This window comes from Somniosus microcephalus, chromosome 19 (assembly GCF_052327205.1).
Source record: "Somniosus microcephalus isolate GS21.2 chromosome 19, FLI_Smic_1.0, whole genome shotgun sequence".
Classification (NCBI taxonomy): Eukaryota; Metazoa; Chordata; class Chondrichthyes; order Squaliformes; family Somniosidae; genus Somniosus; species Somniosus microcephalus.
This window is the reverse complement of record NC_141005.1, coordinates 25,947,529-25,971,644: the sequence shown is the minus strand read 5'-3', so window position 1 is coordinate 25,971,644 and position 24,116 is coordinate 25,947,529. Positions and strand designations below refer to the sequence as shown.

The 24,116-nt window shown below is 45.6% G+C and overlaps 1 protein-coding gene across 1 annotated transcript; it reads left to right on the top strand.

Moving 5' to 3' along the window:
* The first annotated feature begins 532 nt into the window (after positions 1–532).
* Positions 533–23,454, top strand: LOC147104232 (2'-5'-oligoadenylate synthase 1-like). Its single transcript, XM_085961424.1, has 7 exons — positions 533–1,174; positions 4,051–4,244; positions 10,304–10,610; positions 11,564–11,736; positions 15,350–15,600; positions 18,093–18,225; positions 21,397–23,454. The coding sequence occupies exons 2-7, from the start codon at positions 4,071–4,073 to the stop codon at positions 21,637–21,639; spliced, it is 1,281 nt and encodes a 426-aa protein (XP_085817550.1). The 5' UTR covers positions 533–1,174; positions 4,051–4,070; the 3' UTR covers positions 21,640–23,454.
* The last annotated feature ends 662 nt before the right edge of the window (positions 23,455–24,116 follow it).

The following is a 24,116-nucleotide window of genomic DNA, read 5'->3' as shown; positions in this document are numbered from 1 at the left end:
CAAATAACACATAAATGTAATGTTATGCATGTTGGTAGGACCAACACAGCATACACTCTCATTTTTTAAATTAATTAATTTATTGGCCATCTCTAGTTGCCCTTGAGAGGATTGGTCGTGAGCTGCCTTATTGACCCGCTGCGGTCTTGTGGGGGGTGGGGGGAGGAGAGGCAGAATGTGGTGCAGGTGTAAAGGGGGTGGGGGTGGGGGTGGAGGAACGTGATCTATCTTCCCATCTGGATCACGTTCTTACTCTCATCCCCCCTCCTCCTTTAGACCAGGATCACGTTCTCCCCCCCCCCTGTTCTCTCCCCCCCAACAAGTTCCTGAACTTCTCCCCCCCAAACAAGTTCCTGAACTTCTCTCCCAAGTTCCTAACCTTCCCCTCTCCAAACTCCCGTCCGATCCCCTGACATTCTCCACACGGAGCCGAGGAAAGCGAGCTGGTGCAGTCCACAGCCACCGCACTGTTTGGTGTCGTCGCTGGGTCAAAATCCTGGAACTCCCTCCCCAACAGCGCTGTGGGAGGACCTTCACCACTCGGACCGCAGCGGTTCATGAAGGCGGCTCACCACCACCTTCTCGACGGCAACTAGGGATGGGCAATAAATGCCAGCCTTGCCCACATCCCATAAGCAGAGTTTTTAAAATGCGCAACCCAATCGAGAGCGCAGGAGTAGATAGGGCAGAACACCGTGGAAATAATCACAGTGAACAATTTCAGTCTTCTCTTTTAAACTTCTCACTTCTCAGAATCCTTTATCGGCTGTGTCAGGCCATTTTGTATTTGAAAGCACTAAAATGCAGATCATTGTTTTCAGCCAGAATGCAGAGTCCTTCTTTTATCTGTCGACAATACAACCGAAAACAGAGGAGGGGCAAACTGAATCTGTTGTTTGTTGCCACAATCTCCTCTTTCAAATTTGTAAAAATAAACCAACAATATTCACAGTGCGGTGCAGTGCGCCCTCTGCTGTTTACAGCGGGATCTGCAGCACCAGACTGGAGCCGGAATAGAAATCGAAACTGAACCAGTTATCATCATAGGGAAATAGAAACTTACTGCATTATCAGCAGCTTGCAAATCAACACAGTTATTCACACCCGAAACCTCATCAAAAAGGTTATTCACACCCGAAACCTCAGTTTCTGCTCCGTCACTGCGACGTGAAAGGTGAGTTCTTCAATTTCCAAAAATCTCTGCAAAACTTTCTAGGTAAATGCACAATAACATAAATAGTTTAAATATTTAAATATAAAAAATAACGCAGCTGGACTCGGAATTGATACAATCAAATCGATTGGAAGATTGTTTAGAACTTTTTTTTTTAACTTGCAGCGAGTTTTTAGTCTCAGCTCGTCTCTGAAGGAATTTTAGCAATTTATTCAGAGTTAGTTCTGGGCTTGATTTAATTCCAGTAAGTTATAAAACGCTATTTTTGTTTATTGGTGCAATTGGGTGAAAGGTGTCTGAATTCCGCGGGGGTTACCGCCAGTCTCCCGGCGTAAGTTTGGCGCAGACCCAGGTCGGGTCCCCGCCGTTTCTGGGAGTTTCCTCAGTAAAGAGTGAGGGGGCTTCGAGCCCCTCTCGGGGGTTTGGCGACTTCTGAGTTCAGCAGCTCCCACTCCTGTGTCTCTGTCTGAGCCGCCGGTTGGGTGGCGGCTGGTGCCAATCGCCTAAATCCCGGGCGGGGGGTTTCAGGGGAAAATTACGCCGATTTGTGCCTGGGCGTAAAACAATCATTGACGCCGCCGTCCACTGCCTGCCTCCCCCGGAATGTCGGTCACGGCCCGCCGCCAGCAGGAGGAGAAGCTCCGGAAACTGGTGCGGCAGCCAGTCGGTCAGCAGGTGATTCAAGGTTTAGACTGAGACCCTTGTTCTGACTGCTGTCAGTGCTCAGTAACTGACCGGCCCTCAGATTTATTGGCTTTAATCCTTGGCCGAGATCAGCATTTCTGTCATTGTCACCACAGAAGCTGACAGCACAGAAGGAGTCCATTCAGCCCATCATGTATGTGCTAGCCCCTTTACCAGAGCAATCCAAAAACCAACCCCCCTGCTCCACACTCTCGCTGCCCTGTGTCATCATTTGCTTCAAATATTTGTGCAGTTTTTCTTTAAAAGATGCGATGTTCTCTCCTCAAAGCACTGCCTGTGGTAAAGCATTTCATGTTCCAACTGCCCTGTGCAAATAAATTTATCTTCACAAATATGAAGAAAGGCTTGGAAAAAATAGGACTACTTTTGTTAGAACTGAGAAGATTAAATTTGATTTGACAGAGACATTTTAAAATAATGAAGAGCTGGACAGAGTAGGTAGAAAGAGGCGGGTTTCCAGTGAGGGGGGAGGGGTTCTCGAGCAAGGGGAGGAAAGGTTTACACGAAGGGTCGTGAGGCTGTGGAATGCAGCATTTAAGGAGAGGTGTTTGAAGGAAAGGGGCATGAAGCCGCTAATGAGGTTTATAAACCATTTCTCAATCTATATTGGTTTATGTGTGTGATTTCTATACCAAATCTCATGACATTTAAGAGTTTGTCTCCTGATTTATGAGGCGCTGAGTTTGGCAATACTGCAACCCTAGGCACAGGTAGGTGACAACTTGTGCCCACTTGCCCCGAACAAATGAGGTTACCCTCCTGTTGACCTCAGACTCCAGCAGGTTCAGTCCTAGAGCGCACCATCAGGCGTGATCCCAGTATAACCGCTGGGATTGCACCATGAGGAATTTCGGGCTTAATGGCCTCGATTTTAACTGACCCGTGGAGTCGGGATTGGAGGCATGCGGGGGGTTGAAGTCCCAAATTCGGGGGTCCCGACACCATCGCGCCCCAAACCTGCCTCCATGTAAGTTTCAAAGGCGGCAGGTACCCGCCCCGCACTGGGACCCGCCTACCCGAGACGGGAATGGATTAGTGACAATTTTTAGCCTAATCCCTATTTTGAAGGTTGTCGTGTGGGATTCCCGACGGCTCCAAACCACGCCAAGTTAGAGGAGTCGGGCCGTCGGGTTGAAGGACTTGGAGGGGTCGCAATGTCGGTGTTCAGGTGAGTGATGAGTGCAAGGGTAAGTGTGTTTGGTGTGTCTAAAGTGTGTAAAGAAGTTTAAATTACCTGTACTTGCCTTTTTAGCCTTCTTTCCTTTAGGTTTCGGGAGTCCATCATCTAACCGGCCCAGAAAGCAGAACGGCTGCGAACTGTCAAAAGTGACAGCCTGCAGCTTTCTGTGCCGGTGAGATTTCTAACTGAGTCTGTGTAGAAGGACTCAGGTTAGAAGTAAGACTGTCAGTGTTTGACAGCTTCAAACAGCTGTGAAACACTGATATTTCATCTGTCAAAACGTCTTGACAGATGAAATTTCAGCCTGTGACGTCACCTGTTGCCGGGTGGCCCTTAATTGGCCTGCTGAGTCTGCTGGGCGGGCTCAACAAGGTCAATCAAGTTAAGATCGCATGGTTTGGCCACATCTCGATGTTGTAGTCCTGCCTCCTTCCCGACTTCTGAGTGAAAATCACCCCCGATGTGTTCAATGTCATTGATCCTGTAGGAACCAGCAGGTTTCCTATGGTTTTTGTCACTTTAGTGATCTTACGATAATACTTACAGAAGTGCCTGCCCTAAAAGGGATGGGCCTAACCAGATAAGGCACTAATGACAGTTGCCACATTTTCCGTCATTATTGCTATAACAACGCTGGAATGTAGTAATACCAGCATGTTATTGCCATCCAGCATTGCAAGGGCTAGCAGAATCCTTTCACAGATTAAAATCCACTCCCTTACTGGCACTTTGTACCAAATCTAGCAGAGGCCAGACAGACACTTTTCCCTGATCTTGGGAAAATCCTAAAGGAATAAGATTTTCAATATAACTTTTAAACTTTAAGTGAATCAGGCAACTGCTGAGCAAGTGAAACCTGTGAAACCGTAGCCTGGGAAAATAATTATCAGAGTGGTGTCGTAGCTCAATGATCTGCCCAGATCCAGAGTTGTACAGCCCGAGTTGAAGTAACAGTTACTAAATTCTAGTTTCATTTATTTGTTTTTTCCAGAAAAATCCGTGAAGCATAAGATGGAATTGTATCAGTTACCTCCTCGTCGCCTGGATACATTTATTTTTAATGATCTCCAACCCGATCAGGAATTTAATAGGCAGGTGGGCGAGACCATCGACAAGATTTGCGGTTTCTTAAAGGAACAATGTTTCCGTGGTAACAGGCTCTTCAAAATTATTAAAACAGTGAAGGTGAGTCCAGCAGAATCAAATAATACTGGACAGAAATAGACCAGCAAAAGAGTATTTATACTGGAAAACACTATAGCACCTTTGGTGTCTCATTGAATAATTGTGCCAATATGATACTGAGCCATTCAGACTGGGCAGGTTCCAGGATCAATACCAGGTCTTTGTTGAGTTATGTAATCTCAGCTAGGGCAGCAGGGCCGCTACAACTGGTCTCAGAGCCTCGTGGCTAGGGAGAGGGAGAATCATGCAAGCTTCCTTTTCAATGACCCCTGCAGAAAAGTGTGTTTGTTGATGTCACGGGGATCAATCTCAGTTAGGATACTCCCCCATTATCAAATTACCCAGTAACATCCACTGTCTAGGGTGATGAGGAATGGCCCTCGAGCGAGGTTCCAGAGTGGTGTCGGTGGCCTTGGGACATAAATTAATTCCTTCAGTAGAACAGGGACGAAAAATTGGGTTGTGGGGGTGGAATAAAGGAGAAGAAAGAAAACAAAGACAGAGATGATATCTGTGCCAGAAAGTTCAAACTGAATTTTTATATTATGCTGAGGGTGAATATGGAAACAATTCTCCCCCAAGTCACTTTAAACTGCACTCTTTAACTTCCAACTGCCGAGCCTTTGCCACGATTCCCCTGAAGCTTTTGATTTGCTCAATGACATCCTCACCTCGACTTTCAATGCCTTCATCTCCAGTAAATCTTCACTGACTCCCATCTCACTTGTTCCCCGTACTATGGCCCCCATCTTTGCTCTCTCATCCAAGGGACACAAGCTGTCATGTACCTGCTGTCCATCTATCACCTGATCTGACTGGACCACATCAAGCTCTACGGGGCCTCGCTGTCCTTTGTAAAAATTGCCCAATATTCTAGGATCATCCTGGAGGGTAAAGATAATCCCAGGCTCCTTCTCTCCACAGCCAACTGTCTCTTTAATTGCCTTTCCCAGCCCCCTCCTCACCAACGAGTGTGATAAGATGGATTTTGTTGTCACCACAATTCAGCTGCCTCTGCTGCTTCACCTCTTCCCATTGCCCACCAGGCCAAACATTCCCCCAGTTCTCCTCCTCCCGAGCCCTGAAACCCTGTTTCTCGCTGGTTTATCCTCATCTTCTCCATGCCCTTTCCCAGCTCATATTGTCCATGGGACCTACCTCCTGCTCTCGACTCCATTCCTCCTGGCCCTCTAACTTCCCTTCAAGGTCCCTATACTTAATGGCATTGTAAATGGTTCCCTCTCCTCAGGCACTGTACACTCCACTTTCAAAATTGCAGTCATCGCCCTCTCCTTAGAAAAACCCACCCCTTATCCATCTGTCCTTAAACTACCACCCCATCTTGCAGTGGGGGCCTCAAACAGCCATTTGGACCCTTATTTGTTTATGCAAAGGGCCTAACGCCTGTTTCGGGCGTGGGCACTGGACGCCAACATTTTTTGGACCTTACCAATATTCCAGCTCGTAATGAGCGTGCGGTTCTTGCTTACTATATTGGAGGCTTAGGAGACCGTTTAGCGCATGAAGAACAGGCGCTGCACGGACAGATTTCTAGCCCATTGTCTTTGGCTATCTCCGCAAATTCAGGGTCCTTGCGGCTAACTTTATCCTTCCCCTTGGCAGCTCTCTTAGGCTGAACCAGACTGTTTCGATCCCAAGCTGAATTTCTGACCCATATTCCCTCATGCCTGTTCTGCCATTCAATTAAATCATGGCTGATCTGTATCTCAACTCCTTTGATTCATATCCCTCGATACCCTGACCAAACTAAAATCTATCAATTTCAGTCTTGAAAATGTCACTTGACCCAGCATCTACAGCCTTCTGGAGGAGAGAAGTCCAGATTTCTACTTCCCTTTATGTGAAGAACTGCTTCCTGGTTTCATTCCTAAATGACCTAGCTCTAATTTTAAGACTATACACCCCTTGTTCTGGGATATAGTTTCTGTCTATCTACCCTGTCGAATCCCTTTATCATTTGAAATATCTTGTGGAGGCAGAGAGAAAGCAGGGAACTATAGGCCAGTTAGCCAGATATTAGTAGTAGGGGAAATGCTGGAATCGATTATAAGGGACGTGGTAACAGGGCACTTAGAAAATCATGATGGCCCAGAAATTCGGGTGTCCACGGGTGAGTGCGCATGGGGTACTCACCCGTAAGCCCGATGGAAGTGCCGGTTTCCTGCATGCACTGCGCATGCGCGGGAAACCGGCACTTCCGTTCCCCTGAAAGCAGGGGTTCAGAGGTCGAACGCGTGCGCGGGAGAGGCTGCGCGTGCGCATCGAACTTAGTTTTTTTTTTACAGGTTTTCCCGGGATGGTAAGTCTGCAGAAGTTACACATTTAAAAAGCAGGCGTAAGGCCTGCTTTTTACAAGGTAAGTGGTGAATTAATTAAAATTGAAACATTTTTTCCACAGGTTTATTATTTTTAAATACTTTAAATAAAGGTAAGTTTATTTTTAGCCCTGTTAGAAAATGTAATTATTTTGTTCAAAAATTTAAATTATTGTTTAAAATAGTTATTTCATGTAATTTATAGTTTATTTAAAAAATGTGATTTAAAAAAAAAATTATTTGAAGATTTAGTCATAGAAACATAGAAGATAGGAGCAGGAGTAGGCCCTTCGAGCCTGCTCCGCCATTCAATGAGATCATGGCTGATCATCCAAATTCAGTACCCTGTCCCTGCCTTCTCCCCATATCCCTTGATCCCTTTAGCCTTAAGAAATATATCCAACTCTTTCTTGAATATATTTAATGAACTGGCCTCCACCGCCCTCTGTGGCAGAGAATTCCACAGGTTCACCACTCTCTGGGTGAAGAAATTCCTTCTCATTTCAGTCCTAAATGGCTTACCCCTTATCCTTAGACTATGACCCCTGGTTCTGGACTCCCCGGCCATCATAAACATCCTTCCTGCATCTAGTCTGTCCAGGCCTGACAGAATTTTATAGGTTTCGATGAGATCCCCTCTCAATCTTCTAAACTCCAGTGAGTATAATCCCAATCGACACAATCTCTCCTCATACGTTGTTCCTGCCATCCCAGGTATCAGCCTGGCGAATCTTCGCTGCACTCCTTCCATGGCAAGAACGTCCTTCCTCAGGTAAGGCGACCAAAACTGCACACAATACTCATGGTGCAGTCTCACCAAGGCCCTGTATAACTGTAGCAAGACATCCTTGTTCCTGTACTCAAACCCTCTTGCTACGAAGGCCAACATGATGTTTTGGGGCTCGTAGTATTTAGAAGTTTTGACAGCACTTCCTGTCAAACTTATGAATGGAGCATTCCCTGCTCCAATTGGCTCTTCATGGCCCACGTGATCCCAGGGAACGCATCGAACTAACTGCGCCCCTGGGATACGCAAGCACTGCGCGCCGGCAGCTGGAGGAGGCCCAGGATTGGAATTCCACGGGGGCCCACAGCTCAATGGCCGGCGCGCTAGGTAAATGCAGGTCAGGGGCTTGCACCCGCGGGAAGCCCCCGACCCGAATTTCTGGGCCAATATGAGTGGCTGAGTCAACATGGATTTATGAAAGGGAAATCATGTTTGACAAATCTGTTCGAGTTTTTTGAGGTTGTAACTAGCAGAATAGATAAGGGGAACCAGTGGATGTGGTGTATTATGATTTTTCAGAAGGCATTCGATAAGGTGCCACACAAGAGGTTATTACACAAAATTAGGGCTCATGGTATTGGGGGTAATATACTAGCATGGACTGAGGATTGGTTAATGGACAGAAAACAGAGAGTAGGAATAAACGGGTCATTTTCGGATTGGCAGGCTGTAACTGGTGGGATACCGTAAGGATCAGTGCTTGGGCCTCAGCTATTTACAATCTATATCAATGACTTAGATGAGGGGATGGAGTGTAATATATCCAAGTTTACTGATGATACAAAGGTGGTATAGACAGTGGGCAAGAACATGCAGATGGAATATAATGTGGAGAAATGTGAGGTTAACCACTTTGGTAAGAGAAATAGAAAATCAGAATATTTTTGAAATGGTGAGAGATTGGGAAATGTTGGTGTTCAGAGGACCTGGGAGCCCTTGTACACGAATCACAGTAAGTTAACTTGCAGGTCCAGCAAGCAATTAGGAAAGCAAATGGTATGTTAGCCTTTATTACAAAGGGATTAGAGTATAGGAGTAAAGAAGTTTTACTATAATTATGTAGGGCCTTGGTGAGACCACACCTGGAGGACTGTGTACAGTTTTGGTCTTATCTAAGACTTGCCTTAGAGGGAGTGTAACAAAGGTTCACTAGACTGATTCCTGGGATGAGGCGATTGTCCTATGAGGAGAGATTGAGTAGACTAGGCCTATATTCCCTAGAGTTTAGAAGAATGAGCGATGATCTCATTGAAACATATACAATTCTTCAAGGGCTTGACAGGGTAGATGCAGGGAGGATGTTTCCCCTGGCTGGGGAGTCTAGAACCAGGGGTCACAGTCTTAGAATAAGGGGTCGGCTATTTAGGACTGAAATGAGGAGAAATTTCTTCACTCAAAGGGTTGTGAAACTTTGGAATTCTCTACCCCAGAGGGCTGTGGATGCTCAGTCGGTGAGTATATTCAAGACAGAGATCAATAGATTTTTGGATACTAAGAGACTCAAGGGATATGAGGATAGTGTAGGAATAGGTGTATTCCTAACCAAATCACTGAAGTCGACTCAGGAGAAACAATCCAACAGGTCTTTAATGAAAGATTTGACGAAGTACAGAAAACAACAAGGATCGATGCAGGAGAGCCGTGGAACAGGTCTTACCCAAACGGGGACGCCACAAGGACTGACTCGGCAGTCCCGTGGATTGCATCGTGACGTCATCGCATTTTCCCGTGCTTGGGGCGGTCACGTGATGTGCGACGTGACGTCATCGCGTTTGCCCGCGCTTGGGGCGGTCACGTGATGTGCGACGTGACGTCATTGCGTTAGGTCGCGTTCTTAAAGGGGCAACGCCCCGTACACGTTCTTAAAGGGGCAACGCCCCGTACATGCAAACTCTATACAAACATAGTTAAAGGGAATTATGTACAGTAAGTAAGAGCCACTCGGTGGTAACGCTACAATAGTGCGGGAAGATAGAGTTGAAGTAGAAGATCAGCCATGATCGTATTGATTGCGGAGCAGGTTCGAAGGGTCAAATGACCTACTTCTGTTCCTATTTCTTATGCTCCTATCTAGATCATCCCTCAACCTTCTAATCTCAAGGGAATACAAAGCAACTATCAGAATTTAAGCCACAATCTCTGTACTTCTGTATTACTCCTGTGTGTTATTGGATTTGGCAAAAATTGGCAATCCTGGGCCTAAGCAAAGACGTTATGATTAACGTTTATAAAACACTGGTTTGGCCTCAACTGAAGTATTGTGTCTAATTCTGGGCACCGCACTTTAGGAAGGATGTGAAGGCCTTAGAGAGGGTGCAGAAGAGATTTACAAGAATGGTTCCAAATATGAGGAACTTCAGTTACATGGATAGACTGGAGAAGCTAGGGTTGTTCTCCTTAGAGCAGAGAAGGTTGAGAGGAGATTTGATAGAGGTGTTCAAAATCATGAGGGGTCCAGACAGAGTAGATAGAAAGAAACTGTTCCCGTTAGCGGAAGGGTCGAGAACCAGAGGACGCAGATTTAAGGTGATTAGCAGAAGAACCAAAGGCAACATGAGGAAAAGCTTTTTTACGCAGCAAGTGGTTGGATCTGGAATGCACTGCCTGAAAGGGTGGTGGAGGCAGATTCAATCGTGGCTTTCAAAAGGGAATTGGATAAGTACCTGAAGGAAAAAATTTGCAGGGCTACGGGTAAAGGGCGGGGGAGTGGGTCTAGCTGAGGTGCTCTTGTAGAGAGCCAGCACGGACTTGATGGCCCGAATGGCGGTGCTGTAAGCATTCTATGATTCTATGAAGTGATGATAAGAAGCCTACAAGGTTAACATTGAATTTAGGCTTGAGCTGATGATTTGAGATTCAGTGCTGATTTGAGTGGTAAAGCATTTTCCTGATCATTTATTTAAAAGGTTGTGCTGCTATTTCACTTTTTTTTTCAGGGTGGCTCCTCTGGGAAAGGAACAGCTTTAAAAAATGGCTCGGATGCAGATCTGGTCATCTTCCTCAGCCACTTCAGAAGTTTTAGAGACCAGAAGCAAAACCGGGGTGAAACTTTGAAGATAATTTGTGATATGCTGCAGGAATGCCAGCAAAGCATCGCATTCGAGATCATCATGTCAAAGCCCAGAATAATTACCTTGTCGTCTGGCTTACTGTTTTCTCCTCGTTCCCTGAACTTCCAGTTCAGATCCACAGAGTCGTCTGATTCTATTGAGGTTGATGTTCTGCCAGCATTTGATGCTTTAGGTATGAGGTTTTGAATGTAAATGGTTGGGTGGAAAATGTGGTAAATTAGATATATTTAAAGGAGTTGTTATTGTGTGGACCAACAGCAGAAAACCATCCATTCAGCTGCCTCTGCTGTTTCTCCCTCCACACCTCACCCCCTTGTCCACCAAGCCAAACCTTCCCCAGGTCTGTCCCGCCATAGTTCTTGATCTTGACTACTCCATCCCCCTCCAACTCTTGATCTTGACTACTCCATCCCCCTCCAACGTCTCTCCTCCATTGGCCAGCTTGGTGAGACGCCAGGTTTCACTCTTACCTATCCAAGTGTAGCCAGGACATCTCTATAAATGGAATCCATTGTTGGCCCCTCCTTTTCCTTAGCACAGGGCTGGATGGCCACTAGAGGTGCATCGTAGGCAACCACCTGCCCCAGGCTCCAGGAATTCTGGTTTCAGGCTTCCAGATGCGGGGAAATGGGTGTCAAGCCCTCCGCGGAAACACTCAACAGCAGCTCCCTTTGTACATGGGCCGCATTATTCAAAGAAGAATATTTCTACTGCAAGTCTTTTCAAGGATAGAAGCGGAGACCACAATTGGGGTCCAAGCCAGGAAAGTAGCCTAGGTCCTCATGGGGGTCTCTACCTCTGCCCTTTAAGAGATGCACTGGGTCCCCAGAAGGCTGGGGTGCAGGTGCAATCCCTGCCCAGGCCCCCCTGTTTCCCTTGCATCAATTGGCCTTGTCGGGGCAAGTGCAGGCTCTTTGCCCCTCAGGAGAGACCCGTGAAAATTCCAAGCGATTGTGCATTTCCAGCATTTTCTGTTTTTATTTCAGATTTTTAGCATTTTATAGATACTTTTCTTTTTACCTCTAGCCCTTCCAAAATGGTGTTCCATCAATCACTAGCAATTTGTGTCGTGTTAAACTGTCCAGTACCTGAACAGTAAGATTTCACCTTTTCAATGTCCTAAAGGTCAACTTACAAGGACCCGCCCGAATGCCCAGGTGTACGTAGACCTGATTGAAACTAAAGAGTCTGAAGGAGAATTCTCAGCGTGCTTCACTGAACTTCAGAGGAACTTTGTAAAGTGGCGCCCAGTTAAACTTAAAGGCCTCATCCGCCTTGTGAAGCACTGGTACAAAGTGGTAGGTTTAGGCTAAATATGCCTGTGCTTCAGGCTCCAACATTCAACTACTGTTGAAATTGCTTTATCATATGAACAACAAACTTGTGAATGTGTTTCTCTGTTATCTTAACAAAGGCACTAACCATTTAAAATAAACAGGTTGACACCTTTGTTAAAATAACATAGGACTTGTTTCTGCCTAATATTCTACAATATGATTTCAACCTATATGATTCTTGAAGCCTAACCAGTTGATCCAGCCCTGACACGGTGCTATAGAGATTCCGCCTCTATGGTTTCCAGCCAATAGTTTCCCACACATTCATTTTAATTGATGGAAAAGCGCAAGCTGGTCAATTTCTACCCAGTGTCTCCAAGTTCTTCTCTAGTTGAGCAGTAAGGGCTCTTTCAGACTGACCTTACTTACCATCGGGGTTCCTAAAACAGTTGACGGTGCAACCATGTTACAGTAGCAATATAATGTTAAGGTCATTAGGTTGCACAGTCAGTCATCAACCTGTTGTTCTAGGTTTGTTGGCCTGGTTCTAATCCAGCCCAGACTTAATGGAATAAGAAATAAGAGAGGAAGGAAAAGAGGGCTAAAAATCGGTAGTTTGTGCCCGTTTTTTCAGATGTAAAAGGGGCACAACAATGACAGGTTTAGCAGTGGGTATCCTGCGCCCAGTCTGTGTGAGCATTCGGGCCACTGTTAATTTAGTCAGTCCACTCTTCTACACATCCCGGGTGGTCGCCTAAGCTAGGCGTTCGACCCCTTGCGTATGTTAATGAGGGGCCTACCGTCTGTTTAAGGACCGCTCTGGGAAATTGATTATCGGTGAACAGAGCAGGAGGCAGGCCTCCTCGGGAATCTGAAATAAAAACAGAAAATGCTGGAGAAACTCAGCAGGTCAGGCAGCATCTGTGAAGAGAGAAACAGAGTTAACGTTTCAGGTCGATGACCTTTCATCAGAACTGGAAAAAAAAAGGAAATGGAACAGATTTTTAAGCAAGTGTAGGGGCTAGAAAATGGGGGAGGGGATGAAAGAACAAAAGGGAAGGTCTGTGATAGGATAGAAGGCAGGAGAGGTTAAGAGACATTAAGAGATATTCAAGGCAAGAGGAGATGGTAATGGGACAGGTTAAGAAACAAAGGATGGCTCTAGATGAAGGGTGAATTGCGCTGGCAGAATGGAAGACAGCTGCCATGTAGGAGAGAAGAACAGAAGGCACAAACAAAAAGTGTGGATAAAAAATATATATGATAGGGGCCGGGTTAGGATCTGAAATTGTTGAACTCGATGTTAAGTCCAGAGGGCTGTACAGTGCCTAATCGGAAGATGAGGTGCTGTTCCTCGAGCTTATGCTGAGCTTTCTTGGAACAATGCAAGAGGCCGGGGACAGTGAGGTCTGAGTGGGAATGGGGCGGTGAATTGAAATGACAGGCGACCGGAAGCTCAGGGTCCCCCTTATGGACTGAACGGAAGTGTTCCGCAAAGCAGTCACCCAATCTGCGTTTGGTCTCCCCAATGTAGAGGAGACCACATCGTGAGCAGCGAATACAGTATACTACATTGCAAGAAGTACAAGTAAATCACTGTTTCACCTGGAAGGGGTGTTTGGGGCCCTGGACAGTGGGAAGGGCGGAGGTATAAGGGCATGTGTTGCATCTCCTGCACTTGCACGGGAAGGTGCCGGGCGAAGGGGAAGGGGTGCTGGGGGTGGTAGAGGAGTAGACAAGGGTGTCGCGGAGGGAGCGGTCCCTACAGAGTGCTGAAAGGGGAGGTGAGGGGAAGATGTGTTTGGTGGTGGGATCACACTGGAGGTGGCGGAAATGGTGGAGGATGATCCTGCACGAGAATCTCCTGCACAGTGGATGCACCAGCAGGTGACTTGTTTAAAATAACAATGTTGTAGAGACAGGAGGAGTTGGACACTTTCAGGCTGGCCCTGGGACTCGTGGTTTGTGCGTGGATTGCGATTTTTTTTTTATATATATGGCACTGTCAGTTTCTGCAGAATCGTATAATCGTTCAAAAAAGGGTGTAAGGATAAACCCAGCAACTACAGGCCAGTCAGTTTAACCTCAGTAATAGGGAAGCTTTTAGAAACGATAATCCGGGACAAAATTAACAGTCACTTGGACGTGAGTGGATTAATTAAGGAAAGAGAGAGCGCAGATTTGTTAAAGGCAAATCGTGTTTAACTAACTTGATTGAGTTTTTTGATGAGGTAACAGAGAGGGTTGATATGGTGTACATAGACTTCCAAAAGGCATTTGATAAAGTGCCACAGAATAGGCTTGCCAGAAAAGTTGAAGCCCATGGAATGAAAGGGACAGTGGCAGCATGGATACGAAATTGGCTAAGTGACAGGAAACAGAGAGCAGTGGTGAACCGTTGTTTTTTGGACTGGAGGAAGGTACACAGTGCTGTTCCCCAGGGGTCAGTACTAGGACCACTGCTTTTCTTGCTATATATTAATGACTTGGACTTGGGAGTACAGGGCACAATTTCAAAAGGGCGGGGGAGTGGGACTAGCTGAAGTGCTCTTACAGAGAGCTGACACGGGCTCGACGGGCCGAATGGCCTCCTTCTGTGCTGTAACCATTCTATGATTCTGTGATTCTATTTGGCCCATTCACTGGTTTTGACGTGTAGCCAGCCCCGAGCTCTAAACATTTGGATGTAGCAGGGGATGTTTGGATGTGGCAGGGGATGTTTGGATGTGGCAGGGGATGTTTGGATGTGGCAGGGGATGTTTGGATATGGCAGGGGATGTTTTAAGGTTGGGCCAGAGGGAAGGAAGCTTTGTCTTTCACCCAACCTATATTATAGCTGCTTGGGATGTGCTTGATCGGATAGTTTAGCTGGAGGGTCACTCTGCACATAACCCATGCTGTACCTACCCTGAGGAGTGCTTGGTGTTAACACTTAATGTCAAAAGTGGAAATGGTTCTATTCCCATCCTCATCTTGATAAGTACAAAGATTTATGCAAAAAGCGTCGGCACTAAAGGCTAAACTTTGTAAAGCGAGGCTGTAGACGCAGAGTCTCCCTCAACAGAAGTGTAGATCAAAGAATCGGGTATAAAGATCAATGCGACCAGTTTGTGATTTTCCAGCCATGGCCTCTGCACTCAATTCACAGAATGATACAGCACAGAAGGAGGCCATTCGGCCCATTATGTCTGTGCCGGCTCTTTGAAAGAGCAATCCAATTAGTCCCACTCCCCTGCTCTTTCCCCATAGCCCTGCAAACCTTTCCTTTTCAAGTATATATCCGATTTCCTTTTGAAAGTTATGATTGAATCTTCTTTCACTGCCCTTACAGGCAGTGCATTCCAGATCATCATAACTCGCTGCGTAATAAAACTTCTCCTCATCTCCCCGCTGGTTCTTTTGCCAGTTATCTTAAGGCTGACCCTTTGGTTACTGATCCTTCTGCCAGTGGAAACAGTTTTTCCGTATTTACTCTTTTAAAAAAACCACAGAAACATTTTTTTCTTCAATTTGTACTCCATTCAACCAAGACTCTGCACTGGAAGCCTTGCCTGGCAACGTTTACTTTTAAGCGCTTCGAACGAGAAAGGCCTGTGATCCTTGCACTATGCGTTGACTTATTTTTACCCAACAGTATGTCCGCCCGTACAAACCTCAACTAAAACGTGGAGAGTTCCTCCCACCAAAGTACGCCCTGGAGCTGCTGATCATCTACGCATGGGAGAGCGCTAAGGGGGGAGAGAATTTCAACACCGCCAAAGGATTTTGCACAGTCATGGAACTGATTGTCAAATACAAAGAGCTGTGGATGTTCTGGACCGACAACTACAACTTCGACTGTGTCCCTGTTGGCAGTTTCCTGAAAAATAAACTCCGACAACCAAGGTAAGTTGGACTTTTTTTTACAGTATTTTTCTTGATGGGGAACCATAGAATGATAGAGCACAGAAGGAGGCCATTCTGCCCATCGTGCCTGTGCCAGCTCTTTGGAAGAGCTATCCTATTAATCCCACTCCCTTGCCCTTTTCCTATAGCCCTGCTAATGTTTCCCCTTGCAGTATTTATCCAATTCTCTTTGCAAGTTATTACTGAATCGTATTGAGTCATTCAAATGCAAATTAGATGGATTTCTTTCAAAAATGTAACATTTTGGGATGCAATATATGAGTAATTTGAGACATAACGTGGTAAGTGTAGCATGTTTGGGAGGAATAGGTGACTTTGGGGCTATGGTTCCCAAAGCTCTCCACCAATGGGGTTTTCCTCGCCTCATGTCTGGGTCTGTTGTCGAGTAATTGATCGAGATCGATTGCTGTGATTAGTCAACAACTCCATTATCATTGTATCTTGCGACTATCAGGATGGTTTATCGTCTAGGAATTCCAATCTTCCTATGTAACTAATAACACATTAATGCAAATATTTTAGTCACCAGTTCTTGCTCTACTAGTAACTACTTATACATATACCTATTTATCTTAGAGGTACCTCCAAACATCTCCATATATGGACTGTATAGTTAATAGTAACTCATTGTTATTGCTCTCGCTTCCCCATGTAGCACTTGATCCTATGTTAACTGATCTAAGTATAGTTAATTCAATGCTGGTGGATTTCCTGTGGTGTTTAACACAGTAGTTTGGGAGATATGGTTATTTTATAATGACGGGTGTGTTATACCATGTAATACATAATCTATTATAATATAGTTTAACTCCTTTGGCATTGCTCACAGACAGAAAAAATGTCCTTCGTGTAACTGATCTCTACTTCTTTCCCACTCCAATTCTTCTTGTGTGAGTCTGTCTTTATCTTCCACCGTTTTGTGCTCACACACACACACACTGTTCTCATTGGGATGTCTACCTCTCTGTCCAATTCTTTCATTGGTTCCCCCATTATTTTTTTTCTGTCAGTCTCTCCTCCCTCTGTCTCTGTTTCTGAACTGATGCACTTTAGTATTTTTCTCTTGCTGTTTTTACGACCCAGGGTACTCAGGAAGATGGGAGACAACACGTATTGGGTCAATGGGAAGGACAATTGGGCGGGGTGTTTAACAGTCTTGCGCCTCTGCCGAAGTTGAATTTTATCTCCAGTGTGTTTTTCATGGTGGAATTATGTTCCTGCCTTTATAAAACAGCACATCCTGAGGCTTAATGTGAGCAGTGCCATGGGACATCAGCCGGGAAATGGTTAAATATCCAAATATAACTTCAATACATAGAATCGGATTGCGGGTCAGGAGGGAAATAATTAAATAAATGGATGTGTCTTGAATAAATGGAATCTGGCTTCAGAGGCAAAACAGACAATCCAAAAATTTGTGGCAAATGCCATCACTGGGCACCCTGTGCACCTCTCAACAGCTTCCTCAAGCATAGTGTCAGTAGAGGCCCGAGAGCTAAAAAGGGAAGGGGTGGAAAAAGGATACATTTACTTAAGTGGGAGAGTTTGGCTCAAATATTTCATTTAGACAACTTATTAGAGCTCATTATATATTTGCCCAGAAATTTGGGTCGGGGGCTGACCCTGACCTGCACTTACCAATCGCGCGGGCCGTTGAGCTGTGGGCCCACGTGGAATTCCGATCCTGGGCCGCCTCCAACTGCCGGCGCGCAGTGCTTGCGTATCCCAGGGGCGCAGTTAGTTCGATGCATCCCCTGGGATCACGTGAGCCATGGAGAGCCAATGGTAGCAGGGAATGCTTCACTCATAAGTTTGACAGGAAGGGCTGTCAAACTTATAATTACTATAAGCCCCAAAACATCACTAAATCTTCAAAAAAAAAATATTTTTTAATCACATTTTTAAATAAACTATAAATTACATGAAATAACTATTTTAAACAATAATTTAAATTTTTGGGGAAAAAAACTTATTTTCTAACGGGGCTAAAAGTAAACTTACCTTTCTTTAAAGTATTTAAAAATAATAAACCTGTGGGAAAAAATGTTTTAATTTTAATTAATTCACCACTTACCTTGTAAAAAGCAGGCCTTGCGACTGCTTTTTACATGTCTAACTTCTGGAGACTTACCCTCCCGGGAAAACCTGCAAATAAAACGTAAGTTCGATGTGCACGCGCAGCCTCTCCTGCGCACGCGTGCGACTTCTGAACCCCTTCTTTCAGGGGAACGGAAGTGCCGGTTTCCCGCGTATGCGCAGTGCATGCAGGAAACCAGCACTTCCATTGGGCTTACGGGTGAGTACCCCGTGCGTACTCACCCGTGGACGCCCGAATTGCTGGGCCAATGTTTACTGAGGAGTCTTAAAAATGTGCCTGAAAGATAAATCCCCGGAGTTTTGTGTGGTCCAAAGAAGGAGTACATGAAAATACATCTTTTGACTGGTGATTCTTGTGTTGTTTGAACATTTAGGCCAATGATTCTCGACCCTGCAGACCCAACGGGAAACGTTGCTGGAAATGCTCGATGGGACCTAGTTGCAAGAGAGGCCAAAAATTGTTTAGAGCAGAACTGTTTGTGGAACGTCATCCCCTGGGATGTTAAGGTAAAATATCACAGGAAGCACATGGTGTAGTACCAAAATACTGGAATTTGCTAAGAAGGAACACCTAGAGGGATATACACGATTTATATCAGACAACAATTGTACTCAGTGGGCACTTGATGAGGAAGGGACAGATTACAAGGTAATCCGATCAAAGGGTTCATAAACCGCAAAGACATTTTGTTAGATCACCTGAACCTCCATTTTGGATTATTTTCTGTAATCCTCATTTAGTTTATGATTGTCTTTGGTCCCTGCCACAAACTCTGTTCCCTAGCCGTCGACTCCATCCCTCTCCCTGGCCACTGTCTGAAGCTGAACCACAACATTCGCAACCTTGGCGGCCTATTTGACCCTGAGATGAGCTTCTGACCCCATATCCGCTCCATCACGGGGCCTCCGACCACCTCCCCAGGCCTCCGATCCCCACCATGAGGCCCCCCCCACCCCACCGATGATGCTGAGGCCGGCCCCAATCCTCTGTCTGCCCTCCGCCGATCCTCGATCCCCCCGACCACCACCCACCCATTCCCGCTCCTCCCCACCCATCCTCGATCATTCCCTTCCGATCCCCGATCCTCCCCTGCCGATCCCCGATCCTCCCGCACTCCCTCCCCCAGACCGATCCCTCGCTCCTACTGTCTCTGCAGGCCTACCCGTCCGCAGGAAGCCAGCATCTCAATCTGGCTGGCTGTGGGCAGGAATCTGAGGCCTCCCATGCAAATCAGGCCCTGCTGTTTGGTGGAGTTATCCAACCACTCCCGTCCCCTGCTCTTTCGCCGTAGTCCTGTAATTGTTTTCCCTTCAACTATTTATCCAATTCTCCTTTGAATGTTTCTATTGAATCTGCTTCCACCACCCTTTCAGGCAGCGCATTCCAGATCACAACAACTCGCTGTGTAAAAGAAAATGTTTCCTCCTGTCGCCTCTGGTTCGTTTGCCAATCACCTTAAATCTGTGTCCTCTGGTTACTGACCCTTCTGCCACTGGAAACAGTTTCTCCTTATTTACTCTATCAAAACCCTTCATGATTTTGAACTCCTCTATCAAATCTCCTCTTAACCTTCTCTGCCCTAAGGAGAACAAACCCAGTTTCTCCAGTCTCTCCACATAACTGAAGTCCCTCATCCCTGGTACCATTTTAGTAAATCTCTTCTGCACCCTCTCTAAGGCCTGTGCTGTGGTAAAGTTCCATAGGCCTTGGCAGCCCTCTGGTACCTCAAACAAGTGGCCAGTCTTCATGTGTGAATCGTGACAATGAGTGGCAGTAGTCAATTCGATTGGGAGGAGGGTGGGTTTACAACTGAGCCCAAACATCTCCTCCTGTGATGTCCACGTGTGTGCACTTCTAGTAGGGGGTCACAGATTGCGATCGGGAGTGGTAACCATGACGGATATATTTTCTCCCCTGCATAGCCCATGGACATTGAGGCAAATTACAGCAACCCTACTGCTATACTAGCTCTGATTGGCTCAAGCAGCATGGACCAAAGAGTGAATCTGATTGGCTCACTAACATAGCACAAACAATATTTACTCAATGAGCCATCAGAGGCACTTTGTGGGCTTTTTCGTGTTCTATGATTTCTTACGTTCTCATGATCCAGAGTATGAGTGTCACAAATTCAGAACTGGCATAGTTATCTTCTTGGGTCAGTGGTGTCAGTTGCTCCTTGAAGTGGCCTGTGTGCCTACTCTTTTATAGAAGTTGACTCCCGCTGTCGTACATCTACTTGTACAGTAGTGAGACCCAGGAGGGTAACGAAGAAACTACCCTGTGATTTGGGCCAGATTTCCGTGTCTTACTCACATGTACTCCTTCAATCTTTCTGGAGGCGGACCAAGTTAGCATAGGGTGAGGTGAAGTTTAGTCTGAATCACACGCTACTTTATTGCACAGTAGGTGAAACACACAGAGCAATGAGATTTATGAGAATCACTTGATACAATTGGTATAACTTCTGTTTGTAGACTGTTACAACATTAAAGAATACTTAAGCACTAGCCCACTCTGGTGGTTTGTTTAACTTAACTTAATAGCACAATCTCGCTGTACTCTGCCCTACTACCTAGGACAGCAGGTTTCTCTTACTCAACGGCTTCTTGGTGTCAATGTTCTGACTTTTAAGAGCCTCTCTCACAGCCCTGACGGAGATCAGAAAAGGTGGAAGTGTCCTTCTGAATAGTCAGATGAATTGTCCATTATTTTGGTCTCCGAGAGAAACAAACGCCCATCTTGCAATGGGACTGTCTTGGTAAGCTAACCCCCATTAGGCAATCTTTTACTAAAAACCACATCTTAACATAGCTCGGGTCCAAGTCCATCTCGTGAAAAAAACAGCCAAAGAATCCCATACTGCAGTAAATTAGATGTCTCTATCAAGAGCAGAAAAATCAGAAGTCAAAGTTAAATATCTGGACCAGCGATGTTTTTGTTTAATATATTGGTGGATCTCCTGTGGCATTGCTCACATTGAGTCACCGTTCCGCTCTGTAATGAACAGCGTGCTGTCATTAGGGCTACTGATTTACAATAACTGTATAGGGCGCTACTGGCATGTAGGAAAAAACTGGCAAAGGAAAACATTCTTTAAAGTATTTTGAATGCTTTGCTTGCTTTAGTTTGAGTTTTTTTTAATTGTTAAATTTTTCTCCGTTTGTAGTTCTGATTGTTTGCGGCCAAAAAGATGTAGATTTTTTTGAATAAGTTGATAGATTCAAGTTCTGCTGTGCTTTATTGGTAGATTCTGGTTGCATTTCTTAGCTACTGAGTTGCGAGTTCTTAAATCAAATTTGACCAAATCAAAAAGTCTGGTGCCAATATGGGAACCAATCAAAAAAGTGCAACACCGAAATTTAATGCAGGAAGTATGACACGGCAAACAGGAAGCAGTGGTATTATAGTTTGTTTTAAATTTTGGATAGATATCAGGGTAGGTTCAGTGACCCTGCACTCCCAGTAGGGGGCCACATTCAAAGCGAGCATGGTTCAGAGGTCGGGTTATGGCGCTCTCACACTGATCATCAGGCCTGTGCTCCTTTCGAGCTTAGCTTCCCACCAGCACGGAAGCATTGAATGTACCATAGAGTACAGTGAGATTAGTGATGTATCTTGTACAAAACCTGCGTCCCCTTGTATATTTTACAATATTTTCTGTTTGTCTTTTTCAGCCCGTGAAAGGTGTTCTGGTTTCTGTGAAGCCCGTGGATATTTGTTTATCCATCAACCCTTTCTTCCCCATTCGAAATATTAAGCAAGAAGTCAAGGATCAGACCAGTACCTCAGTGCTCAATCTTTACCTGGAGTGGAATGACCAGATTCTGGATGAAGATAAAACGCTATCTGATTACAGAATTTTCAATGATGTTACCATCTATCTGAAAGAGCAACCCAGTTGGTGCATCTTACTGTAACAAAAAAAACCCTGAGGAATCTACCTGAGTATTGGAGAGCCTGTTAAAATGCCAACCAGAGACAGCAAACCAATGCTTAGAGTCATAGAGTTATACAGCACAGAAAGAGGCCCTTCGGCCCATCGTGTCCGTGCTGGCCATCAAGCCCTGTCTATTCTAATCCCATTTTCCAGCACATGGTCCGTAGCCTTGTATGCTATTGTGTTTCAAGTGCTCATCTAAATGCTTCTTGAATGTTGTGAGGGTTCCTGCCTCTACCACCCTTTCAGGCAGTGAGTTCCAGATTCCAACCACCCTCTGGGTGAAAAAGTTTTTCCTCAAATCCCCTCTAAACTTCCTGCCCCATACCTTGAAACTATGCCCCCTGGTTATTGACCCCTCTACTAAGGGGAAAAGTTCCTTTCTATCTACACCCCTCATAATTTTGTACACCTCAATCAGGTCCTCCCTCAGCCTTCTCTGCTCTAAGGAAAACAACCCCAGCCTGTCCAGTCTCTCTTCATAGCTGAAGCGCTCCAGCCCAGGTAACATCCTGGTGAATCTCTGCTTCAGAACAGTTTTACAAACTTTTTGGCAAAGAACACAATCCCAACCAATGTCTTGCCCAAATAGGCTTATGCCTGGGATTTCCGACAAACTGAGCTTCTGATTTCAAACTGTCGAGTGGATTAGTGGTATTTCAGATGGGGAACTTCAATTGGTGGAGGGATGGGAGAAACTGGCCTTATTCTCCTGAGAGCAAAGAAGGTTAAGGGGAGATTTAATAGAGGTGTTCAAAATTATGAAGGGATTTGATAGAGCAGATAGGGAGAAACTGTTTGCACTGGCAGGAGGGTTGGTAACCAGAGGCCAGAGATTTAAGATAATTAAATTAATTACTGAAAGAAAAATATTTAGGGTTATGAGGAAATAGTCGTTGAGTAGGACGAATGTGACAGCTATTTCAAAGTGGCACGATGGGCCAAACGGCCTCATTCTGTAGGCTTGTGACCTCTGACTTCTACTTCAATCAAAGAATGATTTGTTTATTAATTTGTTAGTGCTGATTTAAACTGTATTTACTCCTGGTGCGACCTTTCAGATTCACGTTAATAAATTCACAATTCGGATACAACAGTATTTTGTGGATTTGTGTGTCATTGTTTTTAATATTTGTACTGGGCGCTGAACAACACAACAGTTTGTAATGGTCACTAATGGTGTATAACCTGTTATTATATGCAATAGCAAAATTCTGCGGATACTGGAAATCTGAAATAACAACAGAATATGCTGGAAACACTCAGCAGGCCAGGCAACATCCGTGGAAAAGGTTAGGGGTGTAACAGGTTTTAAGCAAGTGCAGAGGTAGGGAAAGAGGGGTGGGAGAATCATCAACTGCCCACATTTTTTCAGGCAGCAGCTGTTGATGATTCTGCCATCCCCATTTGCAACATTTAATCTCTCCTGCCTTCAATCCTAGTAAAGACTGTCCCTTTAGTTCCTTCCTTCCTCCCCCCCACCGCCCTTTTCCTGCCTCTGCACCTGCTTAATAACTGTTACACCCCTAACTTTTTCCAGTTCTGACGAAGGGTCCCAGACCTGAAACATTAACTCTGTTTCTCTCTCCACGGATGCTGCCTGGCCTCCTGAGTGTTTCCAGCATTTTCTGTTGTTATTTCTGTTATTATATGTGTTGTGTATGTACCTTTAAGGGAATAACTGGTTTTAGACTGCAGTACCGGCAGTGACCACCCCTGTATAAAAGGCCCTAGCAGGCTTCTGTATTTCAGTCTGACGTTGCCTCCTGTTCAGTAAAGTACCTGTTAAACTGTTCTCCTGAAGTCCGTGTATTATTGAGGCGCGGACTTTACAGTGGCGACGAGTAAGTTCAAACTCACCTGCAGTGTGGCATCATCTCACGGGGATCTCGCCCTGAGAGGAGGGTTCTTGGAGGTCGTAGTCTGAGCAACGGGCGTCGACCGAGGGCAACCGCCCAAAGAATTCATCGGTGCTCGGAGAATTGCGGGAGAGACTGTGGAGAGCTGTGCTTGGCTCCCCAGTTAAGTTGTTCCAGCAAATCGTGCTGGTAGCAGGTAGCGCGCTGACCCTTCCGGACTGCGGCGGGCTCAAGCTCGATCGAGCGGCTCTACAAAACAGGCCGTGCAGCGTTGCCGGGAAAAGAAAACGAGAGAGAGAGGGTGGAGCGCACAGGGCGCGGTCGGTGCTCAAGAACAGGGCAGCGGATAGAAAATAAACGGGAAGGAAAGCGAGACGCGCCGAAGCTGCGGGTCACCGCCATTACCCTGTAGAACGCTAGGAGCAGCGTGGCAGCAAGGGGAAGAAGCAAAAGCGCGGGAGGCGCCATTTTATCCCGTTGGGAAATAAGCAAAAGCGCGGGAGGCGCCATTTTAAATCACCCAAGATGCCAAAGTGGCAGTATCACTGCTTTCGACAACGAGGTAGAAGACTGGACCACGTATGTGGAAAGAACTGAA

Coding starts and splice junctions, on each gene's coding strand:
- LOC147104232 (XM_085961424.1), top strand. CDS start 4,071: ATGGAATTGTATCAGTTACCTCCTCGTCGCCTGGATACATTTATTTTT. Junction 15,601..18,092: donor AATAAACTCCGACAACCAAG/GTAAGTTGGACT, acceptor TTGAACATTTAG/GCCAATGATTCTCGACCCTG. Junction 18,226..21,396: donor TCATCCCCTGGGATGTTAAG/GTAAAATATCAC, acceptor TGTCTTTTTCAG/CCCGTGAAAGGTGTTCTGGT.